The 18016-nt window shown below is 56.3% G+C and overlaps 1 protein-coding gene across 15 annotated transcripts in view; it reads right to left on the bottom strand.

Moving 5' to 3' along the window:
• Positions 1–18016, bottom strand: part of MSI2 (musashi RNA binding protein 2) — a 257207-nt gene that overhangs the window by 102663 nt on the left and 136528 nt on the right. For all 15 annotated transcript variants that reach the window (XM_075440218.1, XM_075440222.1, XM_075440221.1 and 12 more), the window contains one exon: positions 44–92. In XM_075440218.1, the coding sequence (XP_075296333.1) occupies positions 44–92 (49 nt within the window). The remainder of the gene's footprint in view (positions 1–43; positions 93–18016) is intronic.

The following is an 18016-nucleotide window of genomic DNA, read 5'->3' on the forward strand; positions in this document are numbered from 1 at the left end:
GAAGCTGTCGCAAAAGGTGACGCCTGAGCTCCCGCTCTCTTACCTCTATGCCTGTTGGTCGTCTTGTCAAACATCAGCATGGCGTCCTCTACCTGCAAGAGAGAAGAGGGGAGATGCATGCTTTAACACACCGCCTGCACGGTCACACAGACACACCGGACAGACTGCGGAGGGGAGACAAGGGCAGGGGCTGCCTCGGCTCGGGGACAAACGACGCGTCGGATCTCCTTGCTTTTGCCCAGTCAGCTCCTCCTCCGGAACTGTGCTGCTTTCAGCCCACGTCCTGCCTGACATTTGATCCTCAAGCGGAAAAGCGAACGTTCTGCTGCCCTGCAAAGCCAGATGTGGAGGCAGCTCTTCCACCTCTGGCCGGTCCCTGCCTGTGCCTCTCTCCCAGGCTCCTTCCCCTTTGCAGGGAGATCAGGAAGGGCCAAGAGAGGAATCATGGACGCAAACCAAGCCCATGACTTCTCCATATTAAGAGTCGCTGTCTTGGCTGAGAATTAGATGGTTACAAGAAGTAAGAGCAGGGTGAAATCTGGTCAGCCAAGCAAGGTATTCAGAGGTTTTCCAAAGGCCTTTTGAACAGCTAGAGGAGAGAGGGGAGAGGGAGGAGGGAGAGAGTTTAATTCGCATCAGGCTTGGCATTTCCACTTCAGAAGAGAGATGACTGATGAAACACTGAAGTGCAACCAAATTGCTTTCAACTTTCATTACTATTTGCATGATTTATTCCACCTCCATCTAATCTGTGCAGCCACACCTAAGATTTTACACTTATTTTAGAAGGATGTTGTGCCGGGGTTTATTTTCCAGCGTTATCACCCTTTCCGTGCTGCTCAGAGCTGCGGGAGCCGGGCCAGGTCGGTCCTGCGTGCGGCGGGCAGCGGCCCGGGCAGTCTCTCTGCGGAGAAACGAGACTCGCCACTCCCCGCTCTAAACGAGGGGCTGATGGAAACCTGCACCACTGCGAAACCGCAGAAGACGCTGGGGGAAGGGAGCAGATCTTTAAAGAAAAGGTTTTATTCTTTAAAGGACTCCACTGCTTATCTGTGGGGGTGGGTTTTTTGTTTGTTTAGCTTTTTTTTTTTTTAGTTTTTTCCCCCCAGTAATTTTTACGATACTTCCACATTGTGTCTTTCTATAAATCACTTATTCCAGGAGCAGTGATTTACAATGCAGTTACATGCTCGCTTCACCTCACACCGTGCCACCGAAGGGCCCTCCTTTCACCCCACCTGCCCGTGCCCGCTGCGCGCTGACCTCCTCCTCCTCCTCCTCGCCTCCCCGCCTGCGCACCAGCCCAGGCCAGGGAACCTCTCCAGGTTAAAACAAACCGCCGTTTCTCTCCCAGCTCACTCTGAAGTCAGAGCAGTTTCCCAGCACGGCCAAACCAGCGCTTGCGCTGAGGCCAGGGCCAGGCTGCTGCACCTTCTGCGAAGGTGGGACCGCCTTCGGTGGCTGTGCCGGCTTCTGCTGCCTTCACGTGATCCCAGAGTCACAGCGGGATTTGAAAGCTCCCACCTGGATAAAATTCAGGGCTGGGGGAGTAGTTTCACTGTAGCCCTTCTATGCACGCATCCAGCCCCCTTCTGTGCAGGGCTACAGCGTCAGCCTTGGCTGGGCAGAGACTTGCTTTGGGAAGTTGGTAAAACCACGGCTTGAACCTCTCTTCACTACAGCACCGGAGTCTGTTCCAGGATATAGTAAAAAAATACACTGCAGCAAAACCTTACATTATGCCTCAACTCATCTAAAAACCTGTCTCTGGTTAACTTGTTCTTGACTTTGAAAAAGTGGTCTGCAAAGCGTGTTAGCAATGGCCCGAGATGGAGGAGAACAGCATGCCTCCTTGACACCCATCTTGAATGAGACCCAAAGCTGCTGATGCACTGAAAAATCCAAACCACACTAAGCACAGAGCCATATGTCCTGCTGTCCTCCTTCACTCCAAGGAGGAAAATTCACCAGTATGAGCAATATCAGAAGGCAGATAAGGACAGAGCTCCCCTTCACCGTACCACCACCGCTTATCTCTGCCCTGGGGTTATGTTTGCACAGCAATCTTTATTTTTCATTCCCAGAGGTCTTGGCCTCACTGGAACCAAAAATTACACATCGCACCTAACGCTGTCTCCTAGAGCATCGCTGCTTCCTCCGCCTCGGTCCACGCGCGCGTGCTGCCCACCCTTTTGTCCCCACGCCAACCGCCGCTGCTGAAGCTCTAACACGCGACTCTTCCTTCTGCCTCATACCCCGTACCAAAGCGGGCTTGGACACAGCGCAGCACAGATCCCACCAGCCCAGGGAGGTCCTCTGTCCCCCGACCCGGGGGCTGCCGCTGTGTGCAGGCTCTCCTGGCTGAACCCGCACCGAAAGGGCTGTCATTTCAAAATGACACCTCCTCCTGCAAGAACATCCCTGGGGACTTCAAAAAGCCTGCTTTGTATTGCTGTTAGGGGGAGAAAAGACACCAGACGAGGCACAACCCAGCTGTAACCTTGCTTTGGCATGGCCACATCCAGCCCAAAGCCTCCCAGCAGGCTGAAGCCGGAGCTGCAGGGTGCAGAACCCTCTCCTGGGCTCAGCTGTGGCCGGCAGCAGCCCCAGCACGGGGCTGGACCTCTCGTGCAGCCCCATCCTGCTCCTCCCAGGGCTGCCACCACGGAGGAGGGACAGCTCCAGGCACAGGACCAGGCGCTGGATGGGGTGAGGGGCTCTGGGGACGGCTCCTGGGCATACTGGGGAGCTGCGCTTTGTTCGCCTCTCCCACCAGTACAACGCGACGCAGCATCTCGTCCACCAGATCCGCGTCCTCCGGGTAAACACCCGTTCGTGCCACGGGCGCTAAGGCCCCGCTGCGCTGGAATGATGGTCTTGGCAGAGATCTTTTTTATGCAAATAAATCCTTATTAGCAGTGACAAATGCAGCCTGCATGGGCTGACCCAGGAGGTTTCCACGGTGCTGGCGGGGACCCCGAGGGGCGCAGGCACCCTGGAGGTGGGTGCTCCAGCCCTCCGAGCAGTGGCACCGACTGCCGGGATCAGCGCCGGGCGCGCAGCCGCCTGCCAATGGGTCAGCCCCGCCGGTTCACATCTGAACACCGGCAAGGGGCGAAGCGGCTGGGCAGCCGAGTGTCAGATGCGGACCAAGCACGCCTTGAAGAAAAAATAATCAGTGGGGTGTTCTTTAAGCCAGCTGGTGCCCTTTCAACAATGTCTAATTGGTTATCTTTTCTGTTTCCTAAGGTCAGAACATTTTATCTCCGTCTCTGCCCTTTCTGAGTGTACCCCACCCTGCGTTATTTTTTAGGGCAGCCATTGTAGCAGAAGAATAGCCGCTTTCCTCCATAGTCCAGTGACACAATGAGACTTCTTGAAACCTCCTGAATAGATAAAGTGCAACGGCAAAAGGAAAATTCTATTAACGCTTTGCAAAATAAAACATCTAAGAGCTGGTTAGACAAGCAAGAGAAGAAAATCAATCTGGAGAGGGCAGCGCGCTTCGAAAAACTTTTCACCAGTCGCAAAAAGGTGGCGAGGGTATGGGAGGGAGGGGGAGAAAGCAACTTATTAATTCAGAAGCCCCATCAATGGTATGGAAATCTGGCAGAACAGCAAGAACTGAAACTCGAAGAATCTGAATATACAAAGGGCTGAATAGAATGAGAAAACCACACTGCCTCACACACACAGCCCCTTTCTCACGGTTCTCTGTGAATCAAACACAAGCGGCTTGTTCAAGTTTTCAGCAAGGAGAAATAAGGGACACGGCCAAGGTAACCGGCAGTAAACCCTGTAGTAAGCAACTCGATCCCTGTTTCAGGGGAAGGAAAAAAAAACCCACCCTAACCCACAGAGGAAGCTCCAGGACATGGCGGAGCTGTGACTGTCCGAAAGCTGAAGTTCACCCCTCCTCCGGCGCGAGGCTCCCTGGCTCGCCCCGTCTTTGAGAGACGCCCGAACCGCAAATTTTCCAGGTCTCGACTCCAACCATGCCACCAGCACCCGGCTGACGAAAGGGAAGGAAGTTTTTTCCGGGGTTAGAAACGGGACTGGGAGATGCAGCTGGCGCCTGCGAGGCCTGGCTGGGCACACCGGGGCTCAGCACCCACCGCGCGCCGCAGCGGAACCCTGGGCACGGCGAGAAACCAGGCGGGAGCTGGATTTCCTCCCCAGGAGAGCCGGGAGACGCTGCGCGGCGAGCCACCTCCCGCCCAGCGCGCTCGGAAAGCTCCCCGCAACCCAACAATTCACCTCTTGTCAGATGCAGCACGGCTCAACACGGAGGCTTAACGGAGCCGATGAATCTAAACTAATTCAGGGCACCGAATGAGAGTGTATCACAAAATCAACAGTCTTAGCACTTAAGATAAATTAAAAAAAAAAGAAGAAAAAAAGACTTGCCAGATAATACCAGTTACAAGCAGACACCTAAGCCCAACCGACTTCTCCTCTGTCCCAGCATACCCCATACAGATACCCAGTTTAGACCCAGTTTCTTATACAAAGTCTAACTAATGGGCTTTAGTTTATTTAACTTTTTTTTTCCAACCCATTTGGGGCTCTGAGAAAAGGAAGGGCCACACCACTTCATTACTCACTGCCTGGAAGGAGGAATAAGGGAGAACAGGAGGAAAGAAAAAAAACTGGAGGAGCCAAGGGCTTTAATAATCCTAACAGTTCTCAGGGTTATTTAAAATATGCCCAACCGTTTCACAAAAGGCTCCGCAGAGATAAATGTATTTGATTTTCTTCCACTTTAATGGAAGCATACATTTAAAGCAACAAAACCAGGGTGACCTAAATAAAACGACTATTAATTGTACTCAGAAAGGCTCTGAATTTAGTGCAACCGATCCAGCCCGGCGCAAGCACACACAATATTCTCCATCCGTTCCTCCCGCTTTCCTCCCCAGGACTTCCAGCTCCTCTCTTCTCCACGGGGCAGCCAGGGGTGACCAAGCCAGGTGCCAGCCCATCGCCGCTCGCAGCGCGTCGAGCGGGCTGAGCCCTCTGCTAGGGCCCTGCCACCGCCAGCCGGGACGGCCGAACCGGGGCGGTTCCTGGAGACTGCCCACCTGGTCGGGTGTTTCTGCAACCGTGAGATGTCCGCACGGAGCAGCGAAGCCAAGAGGGGGTCCGTGTACACGCAGCCTGCGGAGCCGACACTCATTTGCCAGCTGCTTGCACGCACAGCCAGGAGGAACAACGGCCACGATCCCACATCACAGAATCCCAGCATGGCAGGGGTTGGCAGGGCCCTCTGTGGGTCACCCAGCCCAACCCCCTGCCCAAGCAGGGTCACCCAGAGCAGGCTGCACAGCACCGTGGCCAGGCGGGGCTGGAATATCTCCAGAGAAGGAGACTCCACAGCCTCCCTGGGCAGCCTGGGCCAGGGCTCCGTCACCCTCAGAGGGAAGAAGTTCTTCCTCGGGTTCAGCTGGAGCTTCCTCTGCTTCCGTTTGTGCCCGTTGCCCCTTGTCCTGTCGCTGGGCACCACTGGAAAGAGTCTGGCCCCGTCCTCCTGACACCCACCCTGCAGATATTTATCGGCATTTATAAGGTCCCCTCGCAGCCTTCTCTTCTCCAGGCTGAACAAGCCCAGCTCCCTCAGCCTCTCCTCGCAGGAGAGATGCTCCAGTCCCCTCCTCATCCTCGTAGCCCTCCGCTGGACTCTCTCCAGTAGCTCCTCATCTTTCTGGAACTGGGGAGCCCAGAACTGGACACAGTACTCCAGATGGGGCCTCAGCAGGGCAGTGTAGAGGGGAAGGAGAACCTCCCTCGTCCTGCTGGCCACACTATTCTTGATGCACACAGCGGGGTTGTGTTCCTACCCGCTCCGTCCCAACTCGGAAACTTCGCAGGTCTGTCACTTCTTCTGCTCTCCCAAGAAGAGCATGCTGGATATTCTGCTTTAACTCCTCAAATTATTTACACAAACTGCACAACTCCTCCAATATTTTCCTTTCTGAAGCAGAAAAACCTCTTAGCTGCTAGTAGACTGTCAGGTGCCATTACTTTCAACGCGCCTGTGAAATCTGAGCGCCAGCAAAGCGCTTCTGCAGATTTACAACCTCCCCCCACATAAATTAAGACAAATGCATATCGCACGCCAGACTGTTAGAAAACACGGTTCCCCCACACCAGGCCTCCGGGTTGGATCACAACGGAATTAAACAAAGAAACAAACACATCAGCCATCTCCCCTCTTTCTGTCAAGCACGTCCCCCCTCCTGGCGCGGCTCCTTCCCGCCCCGGGGCACCCTCGCCATCGCCCTCGCTGCAGGGCCGGCTCCCTCCCGCCCCAGCCCGCCGGGTTTGCAGCACCGTGTCCCGGCACGGACAACGGCACCGGGCCATGGGCTCCCTCCCGGAGCACGGCCGGTCCCCGCTCCAGCACCCCATGACGGCCAAGGGCTCGCTCCTGCGCTCGCCGCTGCCTTGGCCACCGCGGCCGGGAGCAAAGCGAGACCACTGGAACATCTCCCCTACGAGGAGAGGCTGAGGGAGCTGGGCTTGTTCAGCCTGAAGAAGAGAAGGCTGCGAGGGGACCTAATAAATGCCTACAAATATCTGCAGGGTGGGGGTCAGGAGGATGGGGCCAAGCTCTTTTCAGTGGTGCCCAGCGACAGGACAAGGGGCAATGGGCACAAATTGAAGCAGAGGAAGCTCCATCTGAACATGAGGAAGAACTTCTTCCCTCTGAGGATGCCGGAGCCCTGGCCCAGGCTGCCCAGGGAGGCTGTGGAGTTTCCTTCTCTGGAGATATTCAAGACCCACCTGGACAAGGTCCTGTGCAGCCTGCTCTGGGTGACCCTGCTTCGGCAGGGGGGTTGGACTAGATGACCCACAGAGGTCCCTTCCAACCCCTACTATTCTGTGATTCTGTGATTCTGTGACCACTGCGGTGGGAGGCACGAGCCGCGGCAGCTTCACCGAGCAGCCCCGGCCCCCGCCGCGGCGAGAGCTCGGCGTCCCCTGCGAGGCGGCACGGCTTGCGCAGCGCTCCCCGGGGCTGCAGGCGCGCGGCGAGGGCCCTCGCTGAGCGCGGTGATGACTTGGCAACCCAGGACTGACATCTGACACACCAGGGTAATCATCAATGCCGTACTGTGCAAGAACAAATTCCAGCGCTAGTGATTTTCCCCCCCAGCAGTCAAGTCTTTAAAAAGTCTTCTTCAGCAATTATAGCTAATAAAACCACAATTTTATTCCACACACACATATCATTGTAACTAATTTTGCTCCATCAGGGCTGAAATTAAAACAGTCATTCAATCACGTTAATCTCGGGGCTTGCTCTCCAGCCGTGACATGGCAAAGAGCATCCCAAGCGCTTGCCAAAAAGCACAGTGGCTACTCCTGGACTTCAAAACGCTCCTGCAAAACACCAACACGTTACTCAATGTTTACTCGACAAGGGGGACGTAAGAATGACTAACGCTCTCCAGAAATAACAGCTTTCGACACCAGGACAAATTAAAGATGACTCCATAGACGATTTCTCATGAATTCCTCCTCTGGCATTAATAACATGAAGTCCTGATGAAAGCACGGCGCTCTGCCACGCTCAGAGCAAGTTACAAACTATGGGAGGGCTCTTGGAGCTTTCCTCTGACCTGCTGTTCTGGCTGAGAACTTCCCTTGTCCTCATCAGATTTCCAGCACACATTGGCCAACATCGATGAGCGGGTAGACAAGGTTCTTGCAAAAAAAAAAACCCTGAAATCCCCAACCAGCAAATAAACAACCTGGAAACATAACGACAGCGCTTTCCTCGGCATGGGGGGCTGCCGTGCCGTGCCAGGACCACCAGCAGCGAAGGCAGTGAACACGGGAAGGAAGAGCAGCAGGGCCAGCGCCAGTAAGACTCGGGCTGGTAACGACCTCCAGCCAGCAGCAAGGCTGGCACGGCACGGTTTCTGCACAAGGCACGCCATGCCCACGCAGCCAGGACCCCACCGGCGCGAGGCATGGGGGTCCCTGCGAGGCGCAGGGGTGCAGAGCAAACCCCCCCGGAGGCAGCCCCAGCAGCTCATCGTGGAGCCGGGCACCGGCAGCGCCTCGCTCACCTCCTGGTTACCTGCCACGCTGGGTACTCCAGGGATGCTCTCATGGTGGAAACCAAGCTGAAGGCGACAGCGACAGCGAGAGCCAAGCAAAAGCATCCCAGCGCTACCCTCCCCTCGGCCGCAGGGCGCGTGTCTGTCTGCCCTGCTTTCACGGAGACAGCAGGGCCTGCCCCGTCGGAGCGAGCAAGCCTCGGGCTCGGTCCGATCCGCGCAATCAGGTCCTGCAGCCAGGTCTAATTGCCCAGAACAATTTATGCCCGCCAGCATGCAGGCAGCTGTCCCCTGGGTCTCCTTAGCTCGACGGGAAAATAGGTTCCAGCGCTGCGTATCTGAAACGGAGTACGAGATTCGGAGGAGCCGACACGAGAGCGCGCCTCGGAGAGCTCACCGGAGCCAGCGAGACCTCCTTGCTCCTCCTGCCCTTCTCCCAGGCCAGCAGCGCTGCAGCTCAGCGCGCCGAGATCCCGACGGGAAAGGGCACAGCGGGTACACACGCCCACCCTCCAGCCGGAACCGCAGCCGTGACCCCAGGTGGTCACTGGCAGCACACACAAACCCCAAACGACGGGCCAAGCACAGCTTGCTGGACGCTGTGCTGCTTACAGCCCCGCGCCGATCGAGTATTTCACCAACAAACTTCAGATTTCACCGCAGAAGAGCGGCGGCGTTTGCTGAGCAGGGGCAGAGGGTGGCACTGCCCCGTGCCCCAGCGCTCACGGCCCCGGTGGTCTCTGGGGACAGACGCAGGTCCCACTGCTCAGGACAGCCTACGCGCTGACGTCTCTCCGGACGGCAGCAGAGCTGACAAACGCCCCACCAGTGAAGCCAGAGCTGCCACGATGACCCTTGCTGTGCCCCCCAGAGTAACGCACGCACCGACCTGGCCCAACGTTGTGTGAAGTCCCCTCGGCCAGCCCAGCGAGGCCGGGACACACGACCACCCCGCGGCGGGGCACGCAGACAAACACGTCCAACTCCGCAGCCACGCAGGTCTCCACGCCACCGAGAGCGGCTGCTCTGCGCCGACAGAGCCCATCGCCCGCGCCCACCCCAGCTAATCCAGTCCTGCACTGGTGGGTTTTCACCCACGGATGGGGTTCGAGGCAAGGGCAACGCGAGCTGCAGCCGGAGCCAGCTCTGCAGCCTGGGGCGTCCCGGCGAGCCGCTGCCCAGGCCGGGACGCGGGGTCAGCAGGGGAGGCCCCCGCCCCGGGGCCACGTCTCCTGGGGCAGAGCTGCTCCCCTCTTTCCTCCGCAGCGTTCCAGACGCCTGCCGCCACGCACGCCATCGCGTCCCCGTCCCAGACGGGCTGCCTGCTTCAGAAGAAGCACAAGCTAACCTAGCACGGGACCGAACGCAGACACCCAGACTTGTGTCCGGCAGCAGACGGACCTCCTGCCACGCGATACGCGTGTTTGCACGAAGCTGTAGCACTTGGTTAACAAAATGTATTTGTGAATTAGAGCAGCGCTTCCATCCCTGCTATAATAAAGCTCCAATCAACATTTCTGCCAGAAATCAGTGCCACAGAAATTTCTTCTCTGATCAAAGTTGGTCCATGCTACGTTATGAACCAGGGAGCGATCGATAACTCTAAAAGATGTGTCAACAGCTAAAAACACGTCAGTATGCCCTAAAAAACGAGAGAAGGAGCATATTCTGGCCTCGTTCCAGCTGAAGTCAGTGTTAAACCACGGCGCTCCCGTTGCCGCCCTTCGCCGGAGAGGCAAGAACAGCACCTAGTTCACAACATCTGCTGGAGAGCCTCCAAACTCTCGTACAAACATTTAATTCACCAGGCCTCAAAACACCTCTGTGTTTCAGCCATCCAACAGGCGAGGCAGAGGGTGGGAGCAGCAGGGAAATTCAGCTACGGGCACGCACGTGGCCCCAGGGCCAGCCTGGAAACCTTTGCCTTCGGGTCCCGGCCGGCATCAGGAGATCCATCTCCCGTACGCGTCCTTGTGTATCTCTTGACTCCAGACATCTTGTCTCCCTGTACACATGCACATGCACGTGCCACACATTATTTTCTACAGATTTCCCCAACAACTGACTTTTGATCGGTATTTTCTTGCAAGATCCACAAACAAAGAAGCCCAGCTCCATCCGTCCTGCTCCAGCCCTGTCCCCTCACCAGCCGCCTGAAGGACTTCTCACCAGGTAAAAGCATCAGACAGACACACACAAACTGTACTTCTTTAATGCACACACAATGATTTTAAAACCTTCTTTTTGGCGCTGGCACGGGAGCCATTAGGGTTTACACGTTTCAGCTGCTGCAACGTTGGAGAGCTTTTGCTCTTCTGCAAGCAAACGCCAAGAGCTCCACGTAACCACACCGCTGAAAACCGAGCTCAAATACATCAAACCTCCCAAGAACCACGGCACAACCACAAGAGCCGACAACACCGAAGCTCCTCCGGGCTCCTTCGCTCCCCCGGGAGCTCTGTCCGGGTTCTCCCGCGCAGGTCGATGCCGGGAAGGGGCCGCTCTCCTCCCAGCCATGCCACCGCGGGGATGCTGGGGGAACATTGCTCCTTCAGCATTTCACCAAGCCAGGTGCAAGGCGGATGGCGATCTTACTTTCACGGAACATTAGCTGCCGTCAGCAGAAATAATTCTTCCTCCCTTCACAGTGCTCGTTTGCATATTAGCACCGCAAAGTTGCAATCTGTTTTCCTTTCCAGACAATACTTCAGGGGTGCCCGGCGCGGGTTTTGGAAGCCACGCGGCTGCTACGGACTCCACCAGGAGAGGCAGCTCCCGGCGAACACGCGGCTGCACGCCCCGACAGCCGACGTGCATCCCCCTCTCCCTCCCGACGGGCTTTCGCCATACTGAGCACCGCAGCCACCTGAAAAGCCAGCAGACTTCAACATCTGTCCTCCCTTCTGGGCTGCAGCACGTGGAACGCGGTCACGTCATGGAATTGCAGCGTCGGTTCAGGCTCTGCCTACCTCCGCTTGCTTCGCGGCAAAGGATGCGGCTCCCAGGCCGGGCGGGCACGCAGTGTTTTCCCTACAAAAAAGTCCGGTTTTACAGCTGGGGAGCCAGTTAAAGCCCAAGCTGGCTTGGACCTGGACCCCTCTGGGAGTGCCATCCTGCTCCAGCCCCCAGCAGCCCCCCTGCCCATCCCACCACCCCGCTGTCACGCTCCACACAGGCAGGCAGAGGATGTCTGAATTAGTGGTTTTCTGGGAAAAAAAAAGGGTGAACCGCACAGCGACAACCCATCAGAACTGTGCAAGGGACCGTCTGGGGCCACCAAGAAGCCGTGCAGCAAATACCTCTGGCCAGAATCACAGAATGGTTTGGGTTGGAAGGGACCTTACAGATCATCTGGTTCCAACCCCCTGCCATGAGCAGGGACACCTTCCACCAGCCCAGGTGGCTCCATCCAGCCTGGCCTTGAACACTTCCTTCGCCCGCTCCCCCGAAGCCTGGGAGCCTGACTCTCTGCACGAGGCGCCGGGCGTTTCGGCTGTCGGCCGCTGCCGGAGCCGCTCTCCCCTGCGGCACGCGGCGAGGAGCTCACGCGAGCAGGAGACCAGGCTCCAGCAGCCCCGGCCAGCAGCTCCCGCACCGGCCCTCAGGCTCCGGGCAGGGCCCAGGCTCTGCCAGGCACACGTGGAATAGGGACCCAGCAACACCCAGGACTAACCAGGCTACGGCCTCTCTCCGCGGAGAAGGGCCTTCAGATGTCTGCAGAGCACTCGCAGGCCCTCGAACGCAGCGTGCTACACCAGGGTGAAGCCTGCCCTTCCCAAACCCAGCATGCTCCCCGTTGACGCAACAGCAAAACGTGAGCAGCTGGGTTGTCTCCCGCAGGCAAACACGCAAATAACGAGATGCAGAGAGACCATTCAAAGCCACGTGCCAGCACGGGGAACAGGACCCATCCCTCTGAACACCAGAGCGTGGCACGTCGGACGCCCAGCCACGCGCGGACCCTTTCAGGAACAACCCCCAATAAACCAGAACTACCATGAAGCGTGGCTCAATTTCAAACACGGCGTTGAGTCCAATTGAGCCCTTCCAAGATGTGGTTTCTGAAGACAACAACGGCGTTTTCACATTTTCTTTCTGGAACCAAGGCCTAAGGGACCCACTGGTCCGCACCGCATGATTCAGCGCGTCCCTGCGCTACCGCGTTACTCCGAGCAGAAAAGCAGCTCCCGCTCCCGCAGTGACGAAGCCCACAGAGCAGTCACCTCACCACACACCTCTCCCACGTCTGAGAGTACAAACTCACGGCATTTAGAGCGCAGGTCTTCCTCACCCGCTAAACAGACCTCGATAACCTGTGGGTTTTCGTTCCGTGCCCTTCGGCCGCACAGTGAGACGAGCTCGGAGCGCGGCCCGGCGTCGAGGACGTTCCCCAGGAGCCACGGGGCTGTGCTCGGCTGCCGTCGAGCAGCCCCAGGGCAGGACGGCCACGGGTGAACGGGGCTGATGAGGAGACATCCCGGCAATGGAACGGGACCGAGTTCAAAGAGCTTCCTCCTGCCCTTCTGTAAATACCTGCTGAGTAAGTGTGAAGATGATAAGACAAGCATTGCATGACGATGCTTCCTGATGCATGAAGGGCTTTTTTATTGCCCAGAGTTTAAAAAAAAATAAAATTTGAACAATTGCCACAGTCAGCTTCAGCAAAAGGCTCAGCTGCAAAATGAAACAGTGTAGTTTATTAGCAAAGAAAAACTCATCTAAGTTTCCCTTGACTGTAATGAAAAAAAAGTTTCATTTTATTTCCTGCTAGATCCTTTCTCCTTTTATTGCTCTTTTCACACACTGACTTGCATATTAAAGAATACTTTTCCAGGGCTAGTTCTTCTAAGCAGAACTCTCTCCCCCCTTTGTCCTTCAAACCCAAATCAAACTGAGCTTATATATCTACATTTAGGGATCTTTTAATTTATGGAAAAACCACTCGCAACGCAGACGCCTGCTGTAAGCAGTGCTGCATGGTGCTGCGCTCGAGAACGGTGCCAAGCCATCGGCTGGGGAGCAGCGGAACGCGAGCCCCGGTTCGTGCTGTTCCTGGGTTACAACTCGTCCTCCACCTCTCTTCAAACATGCCCACCAGTCTTGACGAGGAGACAGCAGCCCAAAGCCACCTGGGGGAATGGGTCTTTTCTCCTGTTCACGGCAGAAAAGCATCATTTGCAGGAACCGCAGGGGCAATCACCGGCCCACCGCCCGCCCGAAGCCCCCAATCCCGGGGGCTGCGCAGAACGAGGAGCGCTGGGCACGGTCTGCCCTTGGCATCACTCCAGACCCGGGGACGCTGGCTGCAGCCCGGCCTCCTTCGATCTGAGCTCAGTCAGGGAGCTCAGACGGGAACGTCGGTTCGGGCTGTCAGGATGGATGGTGAAAGCACCACCTTGATTCCACTCCCTCCAGCTCCAGCCCTTCCCGCTCCCCGGCCGGGCTCCGCAGCGCCCGTGTGAGTGCTGGGAAAGGCAATCCAGCAGCGGAACGGGCTGTTAAGGCTGAATGCAATATTCAAAAGAAAGCAATTAGCGGGGCTGGCTGCGGCTCGGCACAGCTCCTCGCACACCCCGGCCCCTCGCCGAGCCCCGCGAACGCGTGCGTCCCGCTGTGCCCCAGTGTCGCATTGTTTGGAGAGAAATTTAATGCCCACGAACTGCGGTTATTGGTGGGTAAATTGAGTTTTACACGTGTCAACAACGCAAGCTCTCATCAGTTTGACAGAGCCTCACCCAGTCACTCGGAACCCAGGTTCAGCTGCAATTTTTAATTACCCCTGGACAGCACGGGGATTACCGGCATAATCACCGTGCCCAGATTGCTGGAACTACGTTACCACTCTCTTACAGCCTAATGCAGAAAACCCATTGCTTTCTGCTGTGAGGGTTTTTCTGTTTAAAACCACGCTGAAGCCATTCAACCTCCCAGAGCAACTCAAATCATCAAAATGATTTCTGTGAAAAACAAATCATTTTCTTCAGTTTCTAAATGAAAATTAAAGCAAGGATCCTCCTCCGCCCTGACGATCCAGACGAGGGGGATTCACGGCACAGGCAGGGAGTGAACTTCCCGTGCAAAGTGCGACGGCCGAGTAACGCCCGGCACGTGGAGACGGCCACCGAGGGCTGCCCGGGCGGGCAGGCGGCACGGCGGGGCCGCGGGCAGCGCAGACGGGCGCAGGCTGGGCAGGGGCACGCTGTCGCTGGGGGAGGCAACCCCGCCACCGGCGCAGCGCCGGGCCCCGGACACCTCTGCAGCACCCGCTGGGAGCCCTGCAGAGAAGGGTGCTGGTGTCTTCCCGGGGGACAGCGACGCGCTCTGCGGTCCCCGCCGTCACGCACCGCGTCTTCCCAGGCTGCGGGGCAGCTGCTCACGGCCAGCTGAAGCTGCCTCAACCCATCACGCTGACCGGGGCTAAAAGCAGAAAAACAGCCCAAACACCTTAACCAAAACCCCCAGTTCTACCCCCAAAGAGGGCACTCTGGTTACTGAGGCAGCATTACACGTGGGCGCAGTGTAAACCCACAGAACTGCCTTTCACACTTTGGTCCAGTTTATTTTTTTTTAAAGGATAGCTTATTTTCGCTGCTGACCAAAACAACACATATTTGCAGTGGTTTTCCACAATAAGGGGTACCTGTAAGCACTGCCCAGAGCTGCCGGGGCCCCCCGCCCCCTCCCCGGGCACGCACGGGACGTCTGCCCGCTCCCCGCGCAGCGTTCCCCCGGGAAGGGCCGGCGAGCAGCGGGTGTCCCGAGCACCTCGCCCGCGCCGGGGGAGCGGGACGGGGAAGGCAGCTCCCACCTTTGGGCTCACTTTCCCCCCCCTGAAGCCCTGGAGAGGAGCGAAGCGCTGCCGTCTCCTCCCGTACGGGGCCCAACAGCTGCCCTTGGGCGTGCTGCTGGACACCTCTGGGCGTCAAACCCGCCACACTTCTTGCCCAAAAGCTGCTTGAATGGATTATGCCCCAGTGATGAATCTCTCCTAGAAACGTTACAGGAGACTCTTGAATCACGGCAAACAGGCTCGGTAAATCAAACAAACTGCAAGAACTGGCAGAGAGAGGCTTTTGGTGCCAAGAAGAAGGCGACAGGCCCACCCATCAGCCCCGCAGGTCCGACAAGACGTCCTTCGGAGCTGCGTACATGGATTTTTTAACTTTGCTTCACTGACTACACTTTATGACACCAAAATAATGCACGATACAATAATTGAGCTGCGATCTCAGCGGATTGTTCACACTGATAATTCCACCTTTGCAATTCAGCTTCAAATGAACCCCCTTTGTTCTTTCTTCTTACCCAGATCCTGGTATCACTCAACTATATTAACTGCAGCCCATTACTGTCACACACAAATGCTCCCTGAGCCATAGCAAAAGGCTCCCCAGACAAAACTTGATGTCATGTTAATCCAAGCTTTCATAACTATGAGGATATATAACTGTATTCTAATTGTGCTTTGTGTTTCTGCACGCAAAAACCAGATCTCCAAAGAGGCAGAGGCAGCCTTCCCCCCGCCCAGCCCCAGCCCCTCGCCCCGCATCTCCCCGGCCGCATTCCCACGCCGAGCAGCGGGGCTGAGCGCGGGGCTGAGCGCGGGGCTGGGCAGCTCCGGCCAAACCCAACCTCGGGCGCCGGGGAAAGCCGGGCCGGCAGCACGAGGTGCGGCGGCTGTTACCGCAGCAGAGATGAATGCCCTCTAAAACAGCACTTCCACAGGGATGATCGGTATTATGGAAATCGTACATATTTAATTCTTGAGTGTCTGCTAAAAACATTGCATGATAACGGACTGTAGAAAGCATTCATTTTGTAGCCAACGTTTAAAACAGGCAAAGGAAAAAAAGAAGGAAAAGGAAAGAAGGAAAACCAAGCTGGAAACCAGCAACGGGAAGATTCACAAATTTCTACTAGTGCATTTTCAAGTGCCGGCTGCAAGCTGGGAAATGTTTTTAAGAAAAAGTGGAAGGATCTGACCCACCCCCACGAAGCTGACGCAAAAGTGCTCTCTACTGTGTTCTGCTCATGGTTTTGCTAATCCGGTTTTAAGTGCCTCGAGAAATGAGATTTATATCCCTTCTTTATGTAAGGTTACAGTGCTGATCTCGCAACTAAATCCACGGCGGGCTACAAGTGGCCAGATTTTAACCTTGCTGCTCAGCTGTAGGACACACACGTCCTCCTCACCCTCACCCTCTGCTCATCTTCCCCATTTTATTCCTGTAAAATTCGCTTCGATACAGTAAATCCCAAGCTAACCTAACAACAAAGAAAAAGCGGACAAGACCAAAATAAATCGGGAGGAGGAAAGGGGGAGCCGCGACTTGCTCCGGGTCAGACGGCAGAGCGGGGCCGGCAGTAAAACCGCGCCGACGCGCGCAGCGTGCCGGGTCTCGCTGTCGCCCTTCTCCCCTCCCGGAGGTGCCCGTCTGCTTGGCCTCTTCTGCAACCTCGGCAACAACCCCCTGCCACCCCCTTCCTCCCACCCCGCTTAGTGCGAGCTGGGGGGCCTCATTAGCAGAACTTCGATAACGATTAGCCAAAACCGAAGGAAACACGACGGTTTTCCTTCCTGGGTGCTCACCATTGCCCCCCCCGAGGACATTCCCAGTGCTTCAGTGCCAGGAGAGGATGGGTAATGGAAAGAAATATTTTACCTTATTTACCTGCTACTGACTTATAACACTTCACTACCACAAAGGTCACAAAAAGAGACCCCGTACTTCACACGAAGCTTACCGACAGCCTGGGTCAGGTTCTACCCCTCTCTGCCCGAGGAGCTCTGCAAAGCGCCGCGTGAAAGCAACCGCAGCGCTGTCCGTCAGGATGCAGCCCTTTCCGCGCTCTCAACTTTGCACCACCCAAACCTATGGAAACATTATTTCCTATTATTTTTTAAGTTATTCTGGATCGACAGTCTCTCCAGCAAATTACTGCAAGAGAAGCTAATTTCAGGGACCGAGGTACAGAGGTGTTAGGGCTGGCTCCGCCTTCTCAGGTCTGGTGCCGGCGCTCCCCGGTCCTACACACAGCAGTTGGGTTTGAAGTGCCCGGCCCGTTTCATCGCTCTGAAGGGCACATCAAACCAGGAGGAGACTTACTGACAACTCTGACCAGCCCTTTCGGCAGTGGGCTCTCCAAGGTCTTTCCTCAGGCCAGCAGCAGCGAAGCTTCCTCACCCGCACCCCTCTCCGCAGGCACCCTCCCACCCCCGTTTGTCACTGACCTCCTCTCGCTCGAGACGGGATTTGCAGACTTTCCAGATCTACACATCGGGCCCCCCGGGAGATCATAAGGATCAAATCCACATCTGTCTCGAGTGTCAGAAATTCAAAAACAGCTCCTTCAGCTCCCCAGACTCTAATTAGGTGGCATCTTCCAAACGTTTCGAGGAGAAAGCCCAAAAGGTATACAACGCTGTCCATTTTGGCGACAGGAGGTTCTGTTTATTGGTGTGAATTAACCTGAGACAAACTTGGAAAACTTCACTGGATATGTTAAAAAGAAATACAGGTGAGTTCAAATGAGACTGAAAGAAACCACGAGAAAATCCTGGGTTTACTCCTGCAGACGCAGCGTCCACCTCGGCTGAGCAGGGAAGGGTCTGCAAGCGCTGCGGCTCGGGCAGAGCTGGGTGCGGGGGGCGAAACAGCCCATTTCTCAAACCCTAGCATTTTAATATGTCCCACCTTGAAAGAAATGAGCATTGAAGACAGAGCACGGAGATGGGACTGGGGCCCTTTGAGGGCAACAGCGACCTTTCATCTCCCCAGAGCACCAACGCGGACACAAAGGGCTGCAGAGATGCGGCAGCTTGGTTTTGCTTGGCCAAAAGCAACAGAGAACACGAGCAGCTCTGCTCCTGTGCCCCCGGGACGCTGGGGGGAAGGCCAGCACACCCCCGGGCACGGCGTCCCCACCACCGGCGCCCGCGCCGCTCGGTA

This window comes from Opisthocomus hoazin, chromosome 20 (genome assembly GCF_030867145.1).
Source record: "Opisthocomus hoazin isolate bOpiHoa1 chromosome 20, bOpiHoa1.hap1, whole genome shotgun sequence".
Lineage (NCBI taxonomy): Eukaryota > Metazoa > Chordata > Aves > Opisthocomiformes > Opisthocomidae > Opisthocomus > Opisthocomus hoazin.